This window comes from Nuphar pumila, chromosome 6, assembly GCF_984573655.1.
Source record: "Nuphar pumila chromosome 6, dmNupPumi1.hap1.1, whole genome shotgun sequence".
NCBI classification, from domain to species: Eukaryota; Viridiplantae; Streptophyta; class Magnoliopsida; order Nymphaeales; family Nymphaeaceae; genus Nuphar; species Nuphar pumila.
This window is the reverse complement of record NC_143254.1, coordinates 105,061,009-105,076,397: the sequence shown is the minus strand read 5'-3', so window position 1 is coordinate 105,076,397 and position 15,389 is coordinate 105,061,009. Positions and strand designations below refer to the sequence as shown.

General features: G+C 39.9%; 1 protein-coding gene across 1 annotated transcript; it reads right to left on the bottom strand.

The window, feature by feature from the left end:
• Positions 1-267: 267 nt before the first annotated feature.
• On the bottom strand, positions 268-13,522 carry LOC149835532 (QWRF motif-containing protein 2-like). The gene is made up of 6 exons (XM_090010562.1): positions 11,960-13,522; positions 11,544-11,663; positions 7,689-7,805; positions 7,499-7,588; positions 643-750; positions 268-571 (listed from the first exon to the last, which is right to left on the bottom strand). The coding sequence occupies exons 1-6, from the start codon at positions 13,313-13,315 to the stop codon at positions 497-499; spliced, it is 1,866 nt and encodes a 621-aa protein (XP_089866688.1). The 5' UTR covers positions 13,316-13,522; the 3' UTR covers positions 268-496.
• Positions 13,523-15,389: the final 1,867 nt, after the last annotated feature.

Genomic DNA, 15,389 nt, shown 5'->3' with positions numbered 1-15,389 from the left:
TAAACATTATGTTTTCACATAATCAGATTGCCTTGAATTCAACTCATGAAGATGTGATTATCTGATTGCATATCAAACAGTCATTTAGATCATGCTTTGCAGTCGAGCTACTAGTTCTTATAGCACTGTATATGAGAAATGCTTTATCTTAACCATGATTAAACTGCTGAATTGTAAATGGGACCATGACTTGCTGGAAACTATAACTCGAGAAACAGACGAGGAATTATCATATTTACATCAAATTTTGTTACAGAGAAAGTGTATACACCAAAAGGAAAAAAATAGACTAAAAAATACACGACTCCGAGGACGGTCGTGAGTTAGAACCTTCAAGGGAGGCAGGGTGAACAACTGAAAACACCAAATCCAAACACCAGCATAAATTACTCAAAAAAAATTGACTAAACCTCCCCTTATTTCAACCTTTGCTTCCCTCGGATCAAAAGAAACTTTAGATTGATGTTAGCGTTCCGTGAATCGACCCAAAAATTTCTCATGTCATGTTATGTGAGGCTTCATGAACTTGTTTTAGTTGTAATAGATGCGTTCTTAGACTACACTCTTTCACCTAATCAATGAATTGGCATAAATAAGAGTTCACTTAACAAAGCAGAATGAATTTGAAGGAAAGACACTTACTTGAAAGGCCACTACCGTTGATAGAAGATCTCTGCATTCATCAAGAAAAACTTGCTCTTGAGAAGCTACATCAGCTAATTCAGAAACCACAGTGTTCATCCCTCCCACCTGAAAGATCAGATTGATGTTAAAAAAGTGCCAAGCATATCAGAGGTGCAGCACCTTCATAAAAAATGATGAAAGATATATTTTGAGATGCATTCATTCTGCATAAGAAATAGGATAAAACCGGCCAACTATATTAGCTAGGGCTGTCAATGGGTTGGGTTTGTCTCGGATACCCGACCCGGTCCAGTTCTGTGTTACCGGTTTGGCCAAAAATCTAAGAACCCATATTAAATTTTACCGGGTCTGGGTGTTCTTTTTAAAACCGGACTGGGTTCAGGTTTGGATACAGGCTCTGTTGTTAAAGCATGGGTCAGGTACCCAATCCGTTGAAAGAAACAGCAAATCAGGTATCTGACCAGATTATGTACATGTATTTCCTTATAAAAAGATTAATTGCCACCGCGGTAACTCAAAACCCAAACCTACTCGCGCTTGCCACACCAACTGCTAACCAGTACACCACAACAGCTTTCGTTCATACGATGTGGAAAAATAAACATATTTGTACTATATCCAACGTAGATTCGAATAGGCTAACCTGATCTGACCCGATGATAAGCCATCCAAGTTCTGGTTTGAGAATGTAAAAAGGTTATCTGGTCAGATATGGGTTCTTCCGTCTGACCCAACAACTACCCGAATCCAGCTATCACTTGTAGGGGCGGATCAGGGTCAACCCCAACCAGATCCTGATCCGACCCGTTGACAGCCCTAATATTAGCTAAAGAATTGGTATCAAAAAGCATATAGCACTGCAGATTGTAGAGTTGCAATCCAGCTACTATATATTAGTTTGGGTCTAATTCCCAATGACAATGCGTTATTGTGTCAAAAGATCCAACCAATGTAGAAAAGTGAGTACCAAGGGAAAGGAATACAAACAATATATTAAACATCCAGTGCATAACATCATATAAGTTGAAATAGAATGCTCGTCAGGCATTTAACCACATGAAACCATCATACTTACATGTCTACAACTAAAAGACTAGGAAGACAAGTTAACAAAGTAGAGAAATTCAAAAAAGCAACTATTATCTAATAGTAATACACCAAGAGATTAAAATGATCTCTTAAGGCGGCAATGTTACAATTCCATAATAAGTAGAGATCTTGCAATGGACAACCATAAATAACAAGAACCTTGAATCTAGCTACAGGTACACACACTCTGCAGGGTGTCTAACTTCTTTGGTTTCTGCATAACCAAATTCAATCAACGCAACATGCATGCACACATGCGTGAGCACACACACACACACACACACACACACCATTATAGGACCTAGCTGACTATTAGATCAGCTAACTTGAGTAATTTTTTTAGTCACTCCAAAAGACAATTGTAAGGGGAAAGATCCAGAGCCATGACATGCAAGTGCTCAGGCATAATGATGATTTAACAGTTCTAACCCACAAGGTGCAATTTGTATTGGAAGTGATGGTGCCTGTGACTTCCATCAGAAACAGGAAGGTGATTAAGAAAAGAAAGGACATTTACAATTTCTTTCTTCTTTCTCCCAGAAGTGTGGAACACAAAACTTTGACAAGAATGTTCCCAAAAGTACAAAGAGCACTTGAAATTGAATGTCATTCAACTAGACTAGTATTAGACTATATGTCTTGAGTACCTCACTCTGAGAGACAAGTCTCCAAAAATATCGATGTACAATCTAAAGATTTATAGGATTTCCAAGAGGTACCAAGATACATAAACGTTTATCATTCTAAAAGCATCCAATCTGAGGTGAAACCTTTCCTTCTACAGCTTTAGCAAGACCGGATGAGAAAGACTGCCTAGTTCAATAGTCAGGTAGTGGATAGCGAAATCCATTCCCTGTACTTTTGAAGCCTTCTTTTCATAACAGGGACAATACCCTTAAAGCTAAATTCAGATTTAAGGGAAGAAAAAAAGAACAAAAAGAAAAAGAAACACCTGGTTGGTCGCATATCATCAGGACCCCACAACCATCGCAGAATCTGCAAAGTTGTAGAAAATAATAGACAGCCTATATTTGCTAATTTTGGTGCTCCCAGTAATGATGGCTTTCACTTGCCAAAAGATAACAGTGATGGGTGTGTTTTACCTACCCATACTGTATTCTCCAAACAGACCCCACAAAGTACACACATGGGAAGATCAATGTAGATAACTCACTGTCTCGATGCAGCAAGGCCATTTACCAGAGCCTTGGAAAACTCCACCTGATGAACATCTTCAGATTCAGTTTGCTACATGGGAGAGGATTAGAGTCTGTCTTGTTCCACATGCCATTTAAAATTTTATGGCTCACTTCATTCTTACCGGGGTGAACCTATTTGCAACTGTGCAACATGATGTTGTTCCTGAACTGCAGGTTATGAACATTGTTATCAAATCTCTTGGCAAGCAGCATGTTGCAGCTGAAGTTATCACTTACAGTCAGTCAATGCAAGCTTGTTTAAAAGCATCACATGAGGGTAGAGGGTTTTTATGTTTAAACTTTTCCATATGTAAATAGAGACCATATCTAAAAATGTTTTTTATGTTTCAACTTTTCCATAAGTTTCGTTGACAAGGAAATAGCCCCTATTGTCTTTGACATGAAACCAAATTAGTTTTCAAAAACATATGGTATTCTTCTTAAGCATTACATTATTATTTTCACCCATGCTTCATAGCAGTGTTGTTAAAAACGTGCCTCGAGGTGAGGCATAGGCTTCTTTGCTCATAAAGTGCAATATAGGGTGAGGCATGAGCCTCATAAGCCTCGAGATGCACTTTTGCCCTGAGGCGTACCTCAAGTTTGAGGTGCACGCCTCACACATAAGTGGCCAAAATGGGCATCAAAGCCCCCATTTGACCTTTTTCTTCTTCTTCTTTGCCCTTTCTTCTTCTTCTCTGACCCTTTCTTTTCTTTCCTTTTCTTTCTTCTCCTTATGTTACGTTGTATGCACATACTCTTCCTCTCTCTGGCTTTTTTTACTTTATTGCATTAAATTAATTGAATTTGGTTCTACCCAGATCCAAACCAAATATCAGCCATTATCATATGTCACATAGGTGTAGCGGGATTGCGAAGAGGGTATATATATATCAGTGTCACTGATATCGCCGATATTTTGAAAATATCGCGATAATATCAATGATATCAAGTCAAACCAATATTATCTGCAATTTATCATGATATTTTCAAAATATAGCCAATACTTAAAATATTGTGATATTATCGCAATAATATCATGATATTTTTGGGAAATACATTATTTTTAATATTTTAAGCATACATTTTCTATTTTTTTGTTTCTTTTATACTTTAAAATCTTCTAAAACTTATTTCTTTATATTTTTGCAAGAAAAATCATGCAAGACTATTATTTTCTTATCTTTTTTCGTATTATTTATTTTTTTCAATATTTTTAAACTCCTAAGATTTTGTCAAGATTTTTCAACTTCTGAAATTCTCTTCAAGAAATACCCTCGTCGAGAAAATACCTTGAACAATATAAGTGACTATATATATATATATATATATATATATATATATATATATATATATGACTTAGGTTCAGATCTGGGCCCTGACCTATGTCTGAATTGGTCAGAATCAGATCTGGACCCAGATTCAAGTCCAATTTAGACTGAATCAGACCTGAACTGAGATTCAAGTTTGATTCAGACTGAATGAGACCTGGGTCTAAACCTAGGTCTAATTCAACCAATGTTGTGAAAAGTGTTGACGCGTAACAAGGCGTACCACCCAAACATCAAGGGAGGTGTAATATATATATATATATATATATATATATATATAGAGAGAGAGAGAGAGAGGAGATACCATGCCGCTACCAAAGGGATGCATCGCCACCGGTGAGTGAAGAAGGAGGTGGGCAGCAGAAAGGCGGAGCAGCAGAGAGGAAGAGAGTCCAGGGTTAAGGCACAACCCTAACCCCTCTTTACCTTTTCTTTTCTTTTTCTTCACAAGTTTGGGACAAAAATGGACTTTAACCGAGTTTGGACATTTTAAGCTTTGGTGTAGGTTGACCACACCCAATGCGATGGGACCGGAGTCTCGATGCACCCGCATTGAGTCACGTCGATGCGGGTGCGACAGACCCTTAGATGAGTCTATGTGACAGCCATTATCTTGGTGCTCTATTATAAGCATTTTTAATTATTAGTGAAATTCATATTTGATTTGTTTCTTAGTTTCTTTTTCGTTGTTTAATTCCTTAGCATGAAAATGACATATTTGGATGTCCATGGTTTCTATACATAGGTAGTAAAATAAGTTTCTATACATAGGTAGTACTATTAGTTGTTCTCTTGTTCTTTGGTTAAATGATACAATTGTTAGATCATTCAGATTACTGCATTGTAATTATTGCTTAAATTCATTCTGTAATTTATTTTATATCCTCTAATTGTTATTCATTATTGTTGCACAAGTAATGCATTGTTTTTTTAAACAAAATTTATTTTTAAATATTCAATGTGAAGCTAATGCTTTAAGCCTCACTTCATGGGTGGTTATTGTGCCTTGCTATGCCTCAATGCTTTTCACAACATTGCTTCATAGTATGACCCAGATCCAACATTCTAAGCATGCTATAATCCCTTTTAATCCAAATGAACCAACAACAGCATGATGGGATCTCCTGGCCATCGTGATTCAGGACCCCCAACCAGAGGACCTGGTGAGTTGTGGGAACTGGGCTTCTATTCCAAATTTTTTATACTCTTTACACAGATTTTAATAATATTTTCTTAAAAAAAACTATCATGAATTGCATTCATAGAAAAATATCACACAATAATGTTGTAAACAATGGGAATTCCGTCCTTGACCTTTATTTTAACTATTTTTGTTGGCCCCAGAGCCGGACCTGTAAAGAGGCCAATGAGGCTTGGGCCTCAGGGCCCCTAGGCCCCAAAAAAAAATTAGGGGCCCATTTTTAAGGCCAATGAGTATTGTTTAGGTAGTTTATATAAATATTTTATATATTTTTATTTAATATAATATAAATATTTAGAATATTATATTTATTTAATGTGAATGCAAATTTTATTGTTATTTTGATTCTTTAAAAGAAATTCGGAGGCGCTGCCCCCCAACTCCTACCATTAATAGGGGGCCCATTTTTTCCCTCCGCCTCAGGCCCCATAAAACACAGGTACGGCTCTGGTTGGCCCCCCACACTTTTTCTTTTTAACACCATCCTCACCATATTATTCATAGCCACAATTTGGTTTCCATCTAATGAATAAGAGCAGTATAAGGATGTAAAGGTTACAAGTGCTTTCAAGGATGAAAAGTTTTATCTTGGGCATTTTCCCCTAAAGTTTAGGCATACAAGGACCATAATAGATAATTACAAAATGACAGATTGAATTATGTAGCTAAAGCCATTGAAAAGAGGATGTAAGATTGATTATGTAGCTAAAGTCATCAAGAAGATGATGAAAGACCAGAGTTACCGGAAGCTTCTTAGGTAGGTGGGAAGCTCGCTTCCCGGAAACTCGCTTCGGAAGCGCGATACTCCTCGCTTCCGAAACTTCATGGGAAGCTCGATTCCCCCACGCTTCTTCTATGCTTCTCATACAGATGGTCTATGCATACTATATGTTTTTCTCACATTTCTTTTCATCTTTTCATGTATTTTCTCTCATGCTTTCACTCACTTTCCATGTATTTTCTTTAAATTGGTAACCATCATTGTTAGATTTTAACCAAAATTTAACTCTTTTACAGAAAAATCATGAAATATAAGAATGATCAATTTTATTTTAGTTTTTATTTGTTTCTTGTTTGATTCCATATTGCTTCATTTTTTATTCATATTTTGCTTTTAAATTGAAACTTTGCTTCCCGCTTCGTATAAATTTTAAAATGGCTCGCTTCCGCTTCCCGTATCGTTTCTCGCTTCCGCTTCCTAGTTTGGCAACCTTGTGAAAGACCATTGAGAAGTTTAAACATCTTGGATGAAAGGCATATCCTAAAGACATTAACATGTTGCCTTAAATCACACACACAAGTGTGTACGTGTGTATGTGCCAAGGTTACCGAAAGCCATATAGGACCCGGGGAAGCGCGCATTTCAGAAGCGCAAAACGTGGAACTTTTGAAACATGCTGGGAAGCGCCATATTTAAATGGAAGCGTGCTTCCCCTTCTTTTTTATTTTTTATTTTTTCTTTCTTTTTTTTTTCTCTTTTTCACTTCCCCCTCGCTTCCTAGATCGCTTCTCGTTCACTTCCTAGGTTGCTTCTGGTTCACTTCTCTTCTCGCTTCCAAGACGATTCCTGGTTCACTTTTAAGTCCTGCACTTCCTGCTTCCTAAAATTTTGGAAGTGCCTCGCTTCCCACTCATGCTTTCCCGACTAGCAACTCTGGTATGTGCATAACCATTGACCATACCCACTACCTTCATAAGAGCAAGTTAGCAACCATTCTACAAGCAATTGACAAAAAGTGAACAAATAACCATGATGTTATTGTGTACCACCTACAAGGTATCCGCACATTCTTCATTGTTCATCTTATTGAAGACAAAGTGTCTATGATTCATGTGATGCACACTTTGTATCTTTCATGTTCAATAAAAACGCTTAGTAGAGATCAAATCTTTTATTTTTTAAAAGGAAACATCTATACAAGGTCAGCTTGAAGTCCGATTAAATAAAGAACAAAATGAACACACCCTTCAAAAGAATTAGCCGATAATTGTGCACAAGTGAATTTTAAGCTGGAGAATCACAAAAAGTTCACCTTGGAAAGCAGATGACAGATAGAAGATCCCATGGTCTGCATGACGTCAACAGCTGAACCAACAGCTTCCTTCACGTTCTGAATATCAGCCTATCAAGAACCAGTGCAGTAGAAGCAATGCCTTGGTATTAGGCGGTCCAGTAAAGCACTAATTGAAGGATGAGAGCTGTAAGACAGAGAAATAACGAACCCTTGCACCACCAATGATGGGAAGGCGGAGAGTGCTAGCCTTCAATGCTTCAGTAGCACCAGATAAAGAGGAGGAATGATCTCTATCCAGCATAGCCCACTCTTCGAGGAAGGATATCTGCATCAATCACAGAATAACATTTAACATCAAGAATACAATAAAATCCACTGATAAATGGTGCCCCAAAGTTCCAAATAATACCAAAAGCCTATTGAATTGATGATTTCATACAAAAGGAGAAAGTAAACCTCTCTCTCTTCTCTAGGAAGCAAGTGCGCACACACCTATGTCACATGGGTGCGGGTACGGGTGCGACACGGGTGCGGAGCAATTTCTATGTATATATATTTTTAAAAAATATATATATATAACAATAATAAGACTCGGTCAAAGTTGTGCCCATTAGGGGACACGGCTATATATATATAAAGATTGATTTTTTTTTTAGTTTTTATACATCTTTTGCCCTAAAAATAGACTCAATTAAAGTTAACCGAGTCCAAAATGTGGATGAACTCAGCCCCGGTGCGTTGACCGAGTCCGACACTTGGTTGACCGTGTCCAAAGTCGCACCCGTGTCGGGCGTGTCGACGCGGGTGCGTTGACCTTATAGCCGAGTCTGTGTGACTTAGGCACACACCTATGTCACATAGATCTAGGTGCGAATGCGGCACTTTAAAAAAAACTTGGGTGTGGAGGTGCGGAGAGGGTATATATATAATTTTTAATAGTTAAGTTAACATTAATGAAATAAAAACAATTATCATATTATCAATTCATCATGCATAAATTCATGCAAAAAATCAAATTAACAATCTACAATTATTATTCGTCATCAATAAAAAATAACACCACAATTAAATCAACATAAATATATTATGGCTACGCTAAGTGAATTAAGAAAACATAAAACAATCAAGTAAAAAAAAGTAAATTATACTAATAAAAAAAGCAAATAAAGAATAATTGCATAACAATAGTATATACATAATGTATATGATGATGAGGGAATGATCCTAATAATTTTTTGTTTCATCATCAAGTTCATCATAAGAAGGAAGAGTAGGCTCAACAAGACCATGTTAAAATCATGCTCCCCTCCAAGTCATACTCCCCTGGGTTTACAGCTCAAAATTTGGATCCTACATAGAACTGGACAGTAATATAGGACCAGCCCTCACACACCTTTAGGTTTACTATCCTTTTCTATTTCTGTTGGCAAGGACCAGATGTGGTGGAAAGGTAGTTCTATGTTGATTCTATTTCTCGTAGAGATATTTGGAACACTATAAGATTTTAGGGAGAATATCATCGGTGGTATGTTTCCATAAGTTATTAACTCAAGACAGGATGCAAAAGTTTGGTGTATCTTGGTCTAATAGGTATTATACAGAGTTACCGGAAGCTTCTTAGATAGGTGGAAAGCTCGATTCCCGGAAACTCGCTTTGGAAGCCCGATACTCCTCGCTTTCGAAACTTGATGAGAACCTCGATTCCCTCACGCTTCTCCTATGCTTTTCACACATTTCATCTATTCTTCTTATATATTCTCTTACTCAACTTTTCATGTTTTTTATGTGTTTTCTCAAACTCTTCTCACTCACTTTCATGTGCTTTCTCTAAAATGGTAGTCATCATTTTTAGATTTTGTTAAAAATATAATTCTTGCACTAAAAACTCATGAAATTTAATATTAGTCACTTTTATTTTAATTTTTATGTGTTTCATTTTGATTCCCATTCAATTTTTATATATTTTTTTTTTATTCTATGCTTCCCGCTTCCTATACATTTTAAAATGCATCACTTCTCGCTTCCCGCTTCCGCTTCCGCTTCCTAGTCTGGCAACCTTGGTATTATCTTTGTGGAAAGGCAGTAGGAGAGCCATTGCCATTTATTTTTTACTAGACATGTTGCTGAATTTATTCGAATATTTGTTTGTGACAGATTTGGTAAGATAGGGATTCTGCATTCTAATGCAGTTAGTGAACTTAAATGGTGGCTACCTATTAAGTTCCAACAGCCATGGCACCAGGAATGTTGGAATTCCATATTTCATACTATTCTATGGCAAATCTGGAAATTCCATAATGCTATTATTCACCAGGAGGAGTCGGTTTTGAAGGACAGGCTTGTGACAAGCATTTGGTCTGCATGCGTTAAAAGTTTTCAGCATCATTGTTGGTCTGATGAGTTGGTTAATGTCATCAAACAATTTTCGTTAGGTGGACCTGTGATTGAAGCTCCTATGCAGCCGCATGAAGGGCGGGTTGTGTTCAGTTTTGCAGTTTCATCATTTAGACAACATGATCTGGTTGTTTATGCAGTGTACAATATGCAGCAAAATCTTCTTCATAGGCGGTATGAGATGTCCTACTAACAGCCATCAATTAGTTAGAAGTTGAATGTTGTCATTTCTTTACGGAGAGCATTGTGCTTGGGACGTAGGTTTTTATTGCATCGAATAATGGGAGGTGGTGTGCCCTCATTAAGGAAGCTGTGGAGGGCAGAAGGAATTCTCTAGTTGCTATAGTGTTATCTTCTTCCTTTGATATTAGATCCATCTGCTCTAAAAGACCATTTATGGCCATGGGCTATATTTTCTTTGTATTGGAAAGATAATCCGCTGAATTGGCTCCCCCTTTGGGATGATCGATTGTATCTTGTGATTCTTTATTAATAGAATTCAGAGCATAGTCTCAATCATTTGCATTCAAAAAAAAATGTGAGTTGCTTGCACCAATTGTCAGATAACTAGGATAACTGATGTGTCATGCAAATTGGGTTTACATTGATAAAAACCACAATCAAGGAAGATGAATTTTCACATCTAATGTGAAAAGATACCATGGATATAGGGGGGCTGAAGTCATATATAATGACCCAGATGTAGGTATCCAATTGATTGACAATGGGGTAGGGCTTGACTCCTATGAGACATTTGGCACCCAACAACCAAACACAATAGGGTCTCCAAAACCAGGGTTCAACGGATCAATGAACAATGCAGTGGCAGACCTGGAGACTGATTTTATGCAAAACATCATTTCAAAAGTTGGCTAGAGTTAAAAAAAATCAGGCTCCTACCAACATCCAAAATATTGCTTTATAATGTTTGTTTTGAAATGAAAAAAAATGTCAAATAGATATGAAGAACAAACATCATCAAAATCAACAAAAGAGACAAAGAAGGTTGCTCCAAGACATATGGTCCCTGTCAGACTATCCATACAAGGACTCAAGCATGACTGCAAACCTTGTTATAGCTTACATAGAGTATAACTACAGATTCCAACCACTGCTCGAGGTGAGATGTTAAGGATGTAAGCTCATATTAATAGAAAAGTCATTTTTCATAACAGCTCATATTAATAGGTCTACAGTTCAAATCCTATTACTTCCAGCTTTGAAACAAAGTATCCATTTTCCAAATAAGCCAGCTCAAACTCTGCTCATTTAGTTCAAGTCCGTCATAAGCTCGAGCCCAGTGCAACCTGCCAAAAAAAGGAGCCAATCTTCAACACCTCATGTTCGGTTCGTTCTGCTAGCTTACCATCCCTACAGCTTGGAGATGGCTATATGGGGAATATTGAAATTCGAATATATAAACACACCCTTGGTTACCGGTCTTTAGTAGAAAGCTGACTACTCCTAGTCATCCCTCCCGTATTCAGTTATTTGTTATTTGTGCTCTATTGATTCCAAAGAAATTTATGGCCTTTATCTTATCTAAAGAAAGAGAATAGAGAAACTCAAAAATCAAAACCCATAATAAATAATAAAAACAATGATGATAAAGCCGTAAAAGAGCAATAACGATAATCATTAGTATTATCAAACAAGCTGTAAAACTCACTTGTCCTTGAAGTATGGCACTTAGTTTAGCTTGCTGCGTCAGTTGTTGTAGCTTTATCCTTCTATACATTACAGAATCCCGTAATTCAGATGTGGTTATCCATGCATTACGTAAAATTTTCTGATCCAAGCACAAGAATTACAGAAACCAATATAAGTATCATGCTCACTGAAAAATAACGAGAAGGAAGACATAAAACACACGGATACTACACCGGATTGAGAGAGAACCACTAATAGCAAAAAAGCATTTCCTGATCCCAGATTTTAGGCAAATTTTTAATTTAAACAAACCAACACATAAATTTACCATATCTAGTGATACCCCAGATTCCAAGAGACAAAAAGTGCGTGTATGACACAATGTAACATGAAACATTCAGACATTCGTAATGCTGAAACCATGGGGCATCGTACCTCTGCATTCGACTTCTGTGTGGCAAGCGCGACACCTGCTCTTGCATTCACAAACCTCCATTGCAGGTGCCTATTGTAAAGCAGCCTCAACAGATGGGCATCCTCGATATGGTTCGCAACCTTCTTCGCCTTCCGAACATCGGCCAAGCTGAGGATGGAAGAGACCGAATCACTGGAACGACTGCTAATCGAGCTCGTTGAGAACGATGCTGGAGTTGATAATGCTCGACTCCGCAAGGGACTCGGCATTCCTCTGGCTGGTGGACAGGACGAGATCCCCAACTTGCTTGGAGAAGCGGGGCGGATCGACCCTCTAAGCGGAGAAGAAACAGACCGCGGAGAAGACGAAGGGCTATCAGAGGATTTCTTCGCAGAAGCGGGCCTAAGCTTCGCCAGATTGAAATCCGACATAGACGAGCCCAAGCCGCGCGGATGAGCCAACCGGCCGCCTACTTGCTCCTGCAAGAACCTCGCGGGGGCGCAGCGGGGGCGGAGAGTCCCGCTCGGCTCGCGACCAACCGAATTGCTGCCCGAAGAGATGCTGTCTGTATCGGAAGCGAGATCCAACGGTACGGAGTTATCAGACGTCTCCGCGGTGCCCGAATCGTCGGAGCTTCCCCTGCCGTCGAACGACGCCCGCCTAACCACCGAGCTCTCGTCCACCGATTGCTGCAAAACCCTAGCTAACGAATGCCTCCCAAGCCTCTCCGTGAAGTCGAGGCTCCTCGTGAGCATGATCTTCCCCGACGAAACGCCCGGCCACCGGTGCTGCTGCTGCTCGACCCTAACCCTAGAATTCTCAGCCCGCTTTGAATTCTCCGCCTGCCGCCTCCGTCCCGGCGTCGGGCCGCTCTTCAGCAGCGAGCCAGTCACGGCGGGAGAAGGGACGCGGGCAGCCGCAGGCGGCCTCTCGCAGCGGCCGATCGGGAGGGAGAACGACTCCCCCTGGAAGGAGACCGACAAGCTCCGTGTCGACGGCCAGAGGACCTCCGGCGCCCGCTTCACGGAATCGACTGCCGGCGAAGGAGTGGACGCGAGAGAGGGGGTAGAGGGGCGGCGTCGGTCGGCCGACTGCGACCTTTTCGGGGTCGCCGTGGAGACGGGATCCGGCGAGGGAGAGGCGAGACGGGCGGTGGCGACCGGCGAGGGGCACCGCCGGGAGGAGGAGGACGGCGCGGGGGAGAGGTAGCGGGAGTTGATCTCGCGAGCCTTGGGCCTCCGGGGGCCGACGCCATTGTCGCGCTCGGAGGGTGCGAGAGGTGGCCGCTGCGCGTCGTCAGAGGAGGGGCGGGGCTTCTGGCGTCCTAAGAAGCGCGTGGTGGTGGTGGTGGTGGTGGTGGGGACCGCAACCACCATTATCAGCAAATCATGGCCGTAGGGCTTTTCGATCCAAAGGTTGGAGATCGAAAACCCTACTGAGCCATCTCCATGACCAATAAAACCTGCAATTCCACCAAAAAAAAACGAAGGGGAAGAGAAGGAGGAGATCAACAACAAGAGGAGGAAGGAGGTAGTTGCGTTCGGGGAAGTCTGGCGTGCGGAAGCCGCGCACTTCTCTCTCGCTGCGAGTGTGCGGGAGAAGAAGTATATTGCAGGGAGACGCAGTGTGCCGTTATGTGGCAAAAAGCGAACACACGAATAAATTATTAACAAAATTTTAAAATGGGGAATGGGCGATTTTGTTGCTTTTTTTTAATATTTTTTGTTTTTTCGTTTCTTTCGATGGGGATCGTGCATGGAGAATTTTGGGTTTAAAAAATGACGTATATAACCTTGTAGTTTTTCAAAAATAACGAAAACGCCCTCATGTGTATCCGTGGTCTTGTGCAAGGACTCGGTCACTCACGGGGGTTCGAATCGGTTTCGTTAGTCGAAACGGTTGAGTCGCGCAATATGTGAGAGCCTCCATTTTTAAAAGCCCCGTTGAAGTTAAAATACAAGGTAACCTTGGTACTTAGGATCTCAGTTTCCTATCACTGAAAATCGGATCTGCAATCTAACGTTTGATGACAAAGATAAAAGACAAAAGGTACGTTTTGATTGCCTTGGATCTCAATTCCCAGGGGAAGATGTGATCCTAAGGTCTCACCCCCGGCTATCTTTTCCCACCTAACTAGAAATTCACATATTTTGAGCATGTTTGATTGCTTCTTCTTCTTTTTTTATAACTTGAAGAAACCGCAACCGGCATGACCTGGTCTCGCTAGCTCATCCTATCATATCTACGGTCATCATCATGTTGACAGCGTAAAACTCTGAAGCTAGGACCCCTGCGGATCAGGTCATGCTGAACACGAGCGTTTTTTCTCATGCTGACATCATGGCCGTCCGATTTGCATTTTAAAAAGCTCAAAAGTCAACAAAACCACGTGGCATTCATCCAAAATGCAACCAGACGGCCACGATGTCAGCATGAACAAAAACGCTCATGTTCAGCATGACCTGATCTGCGCCCGACCCCGAGAGGCTATACTATGCATGGGCTTGTACAAAGGGGCGACACCCATGAGAATCAGGGCATGTTTAATTGCCTTGGATTTGAGATCCTCTGTTCCCAAAACTAAGGACATAACATGGGCTCCATGCCATGATCCAACCCTTGAATCTCATATTCAAGGTAATCAAACGCACCCCTTTTTAGCCCGACCTTATGGATGAGCCAAGGATGCAACCATTGGAGCTAGGGATGTAAACTGATTCAGATTTATGTTGGATGTAGCCAATACCAAATCTGACTAGTCTAATATTGGGTAATCAAACTTGGATTTGGATTTGGATTTGGATTCGGATATAGATGGAAGACAAGTTAATATCAAATCCAAAAAAATAGATGTTACCGGATTCTAATATCCATCAGAATCAGATATCCATGGGATTTGGACATGAAATCTTAAACCGGAGCCAAATCAAATCACTTATCAGATTTAGTTTTCTTAACCAAATCTGACTAATCCGATTCAAAATTGGGTCATATATCAGATCTATCTGATCCATTCACATCCTTAGCCGGAGCTCACCTTTAAATTTATAGTTTGTCAGTTTGACAGATTTGAGATTTGGCATTTGAAACATCTGAAATTTAGCATGGACTCCATGTGGAATGGTACAAGATTAGTAATGTAAACGGTTCGAGTCCTGGTCGGATTTTGTAAGCAAAACTAGATCCAAATGATAATGAAACTAGGATCCCGTTTTAGTAATTCTGCATTCAATTCCGAATTTGAATCAAAGTCTGACTCAAAGAATGACTAGATTCAACCTGATTGTATGTAAAATGTAGATTCCATTAAGGTATATGCCCTAATTGGATTCAGACCCGCAGAGATTCTATACATTTGAATCTAAACATGCTTACATTGCATCCAATTGTAACCTACCCGAGTTCGACTGGTTTACATCCTTATCCAAGATTTTGAGCAATCAAATGCTA

Coding starts and splice junctions, on each gene's coding strand:
- LOC149835532 (XM_090010562.1), bottom strand. CDS start 13,315: ATGGTGGTTGCGGTCCCCACCACCACCACCACCACCACCACGCGCTTC. Junction 11,664..11,959: donor CACAGAAGTCGAATGCAGAG/GTACGATGCCCC, acceptor TGCTTGGATCAG/AAAATTTTACGTAATGCATG. Junction 572..642: donor CAACGGTAGTGGCCTTTCAA/GTAAGTGTCTTT, acceptor TTCATTGATTAG/GTGAAAGAGTGTAGTCTAAG.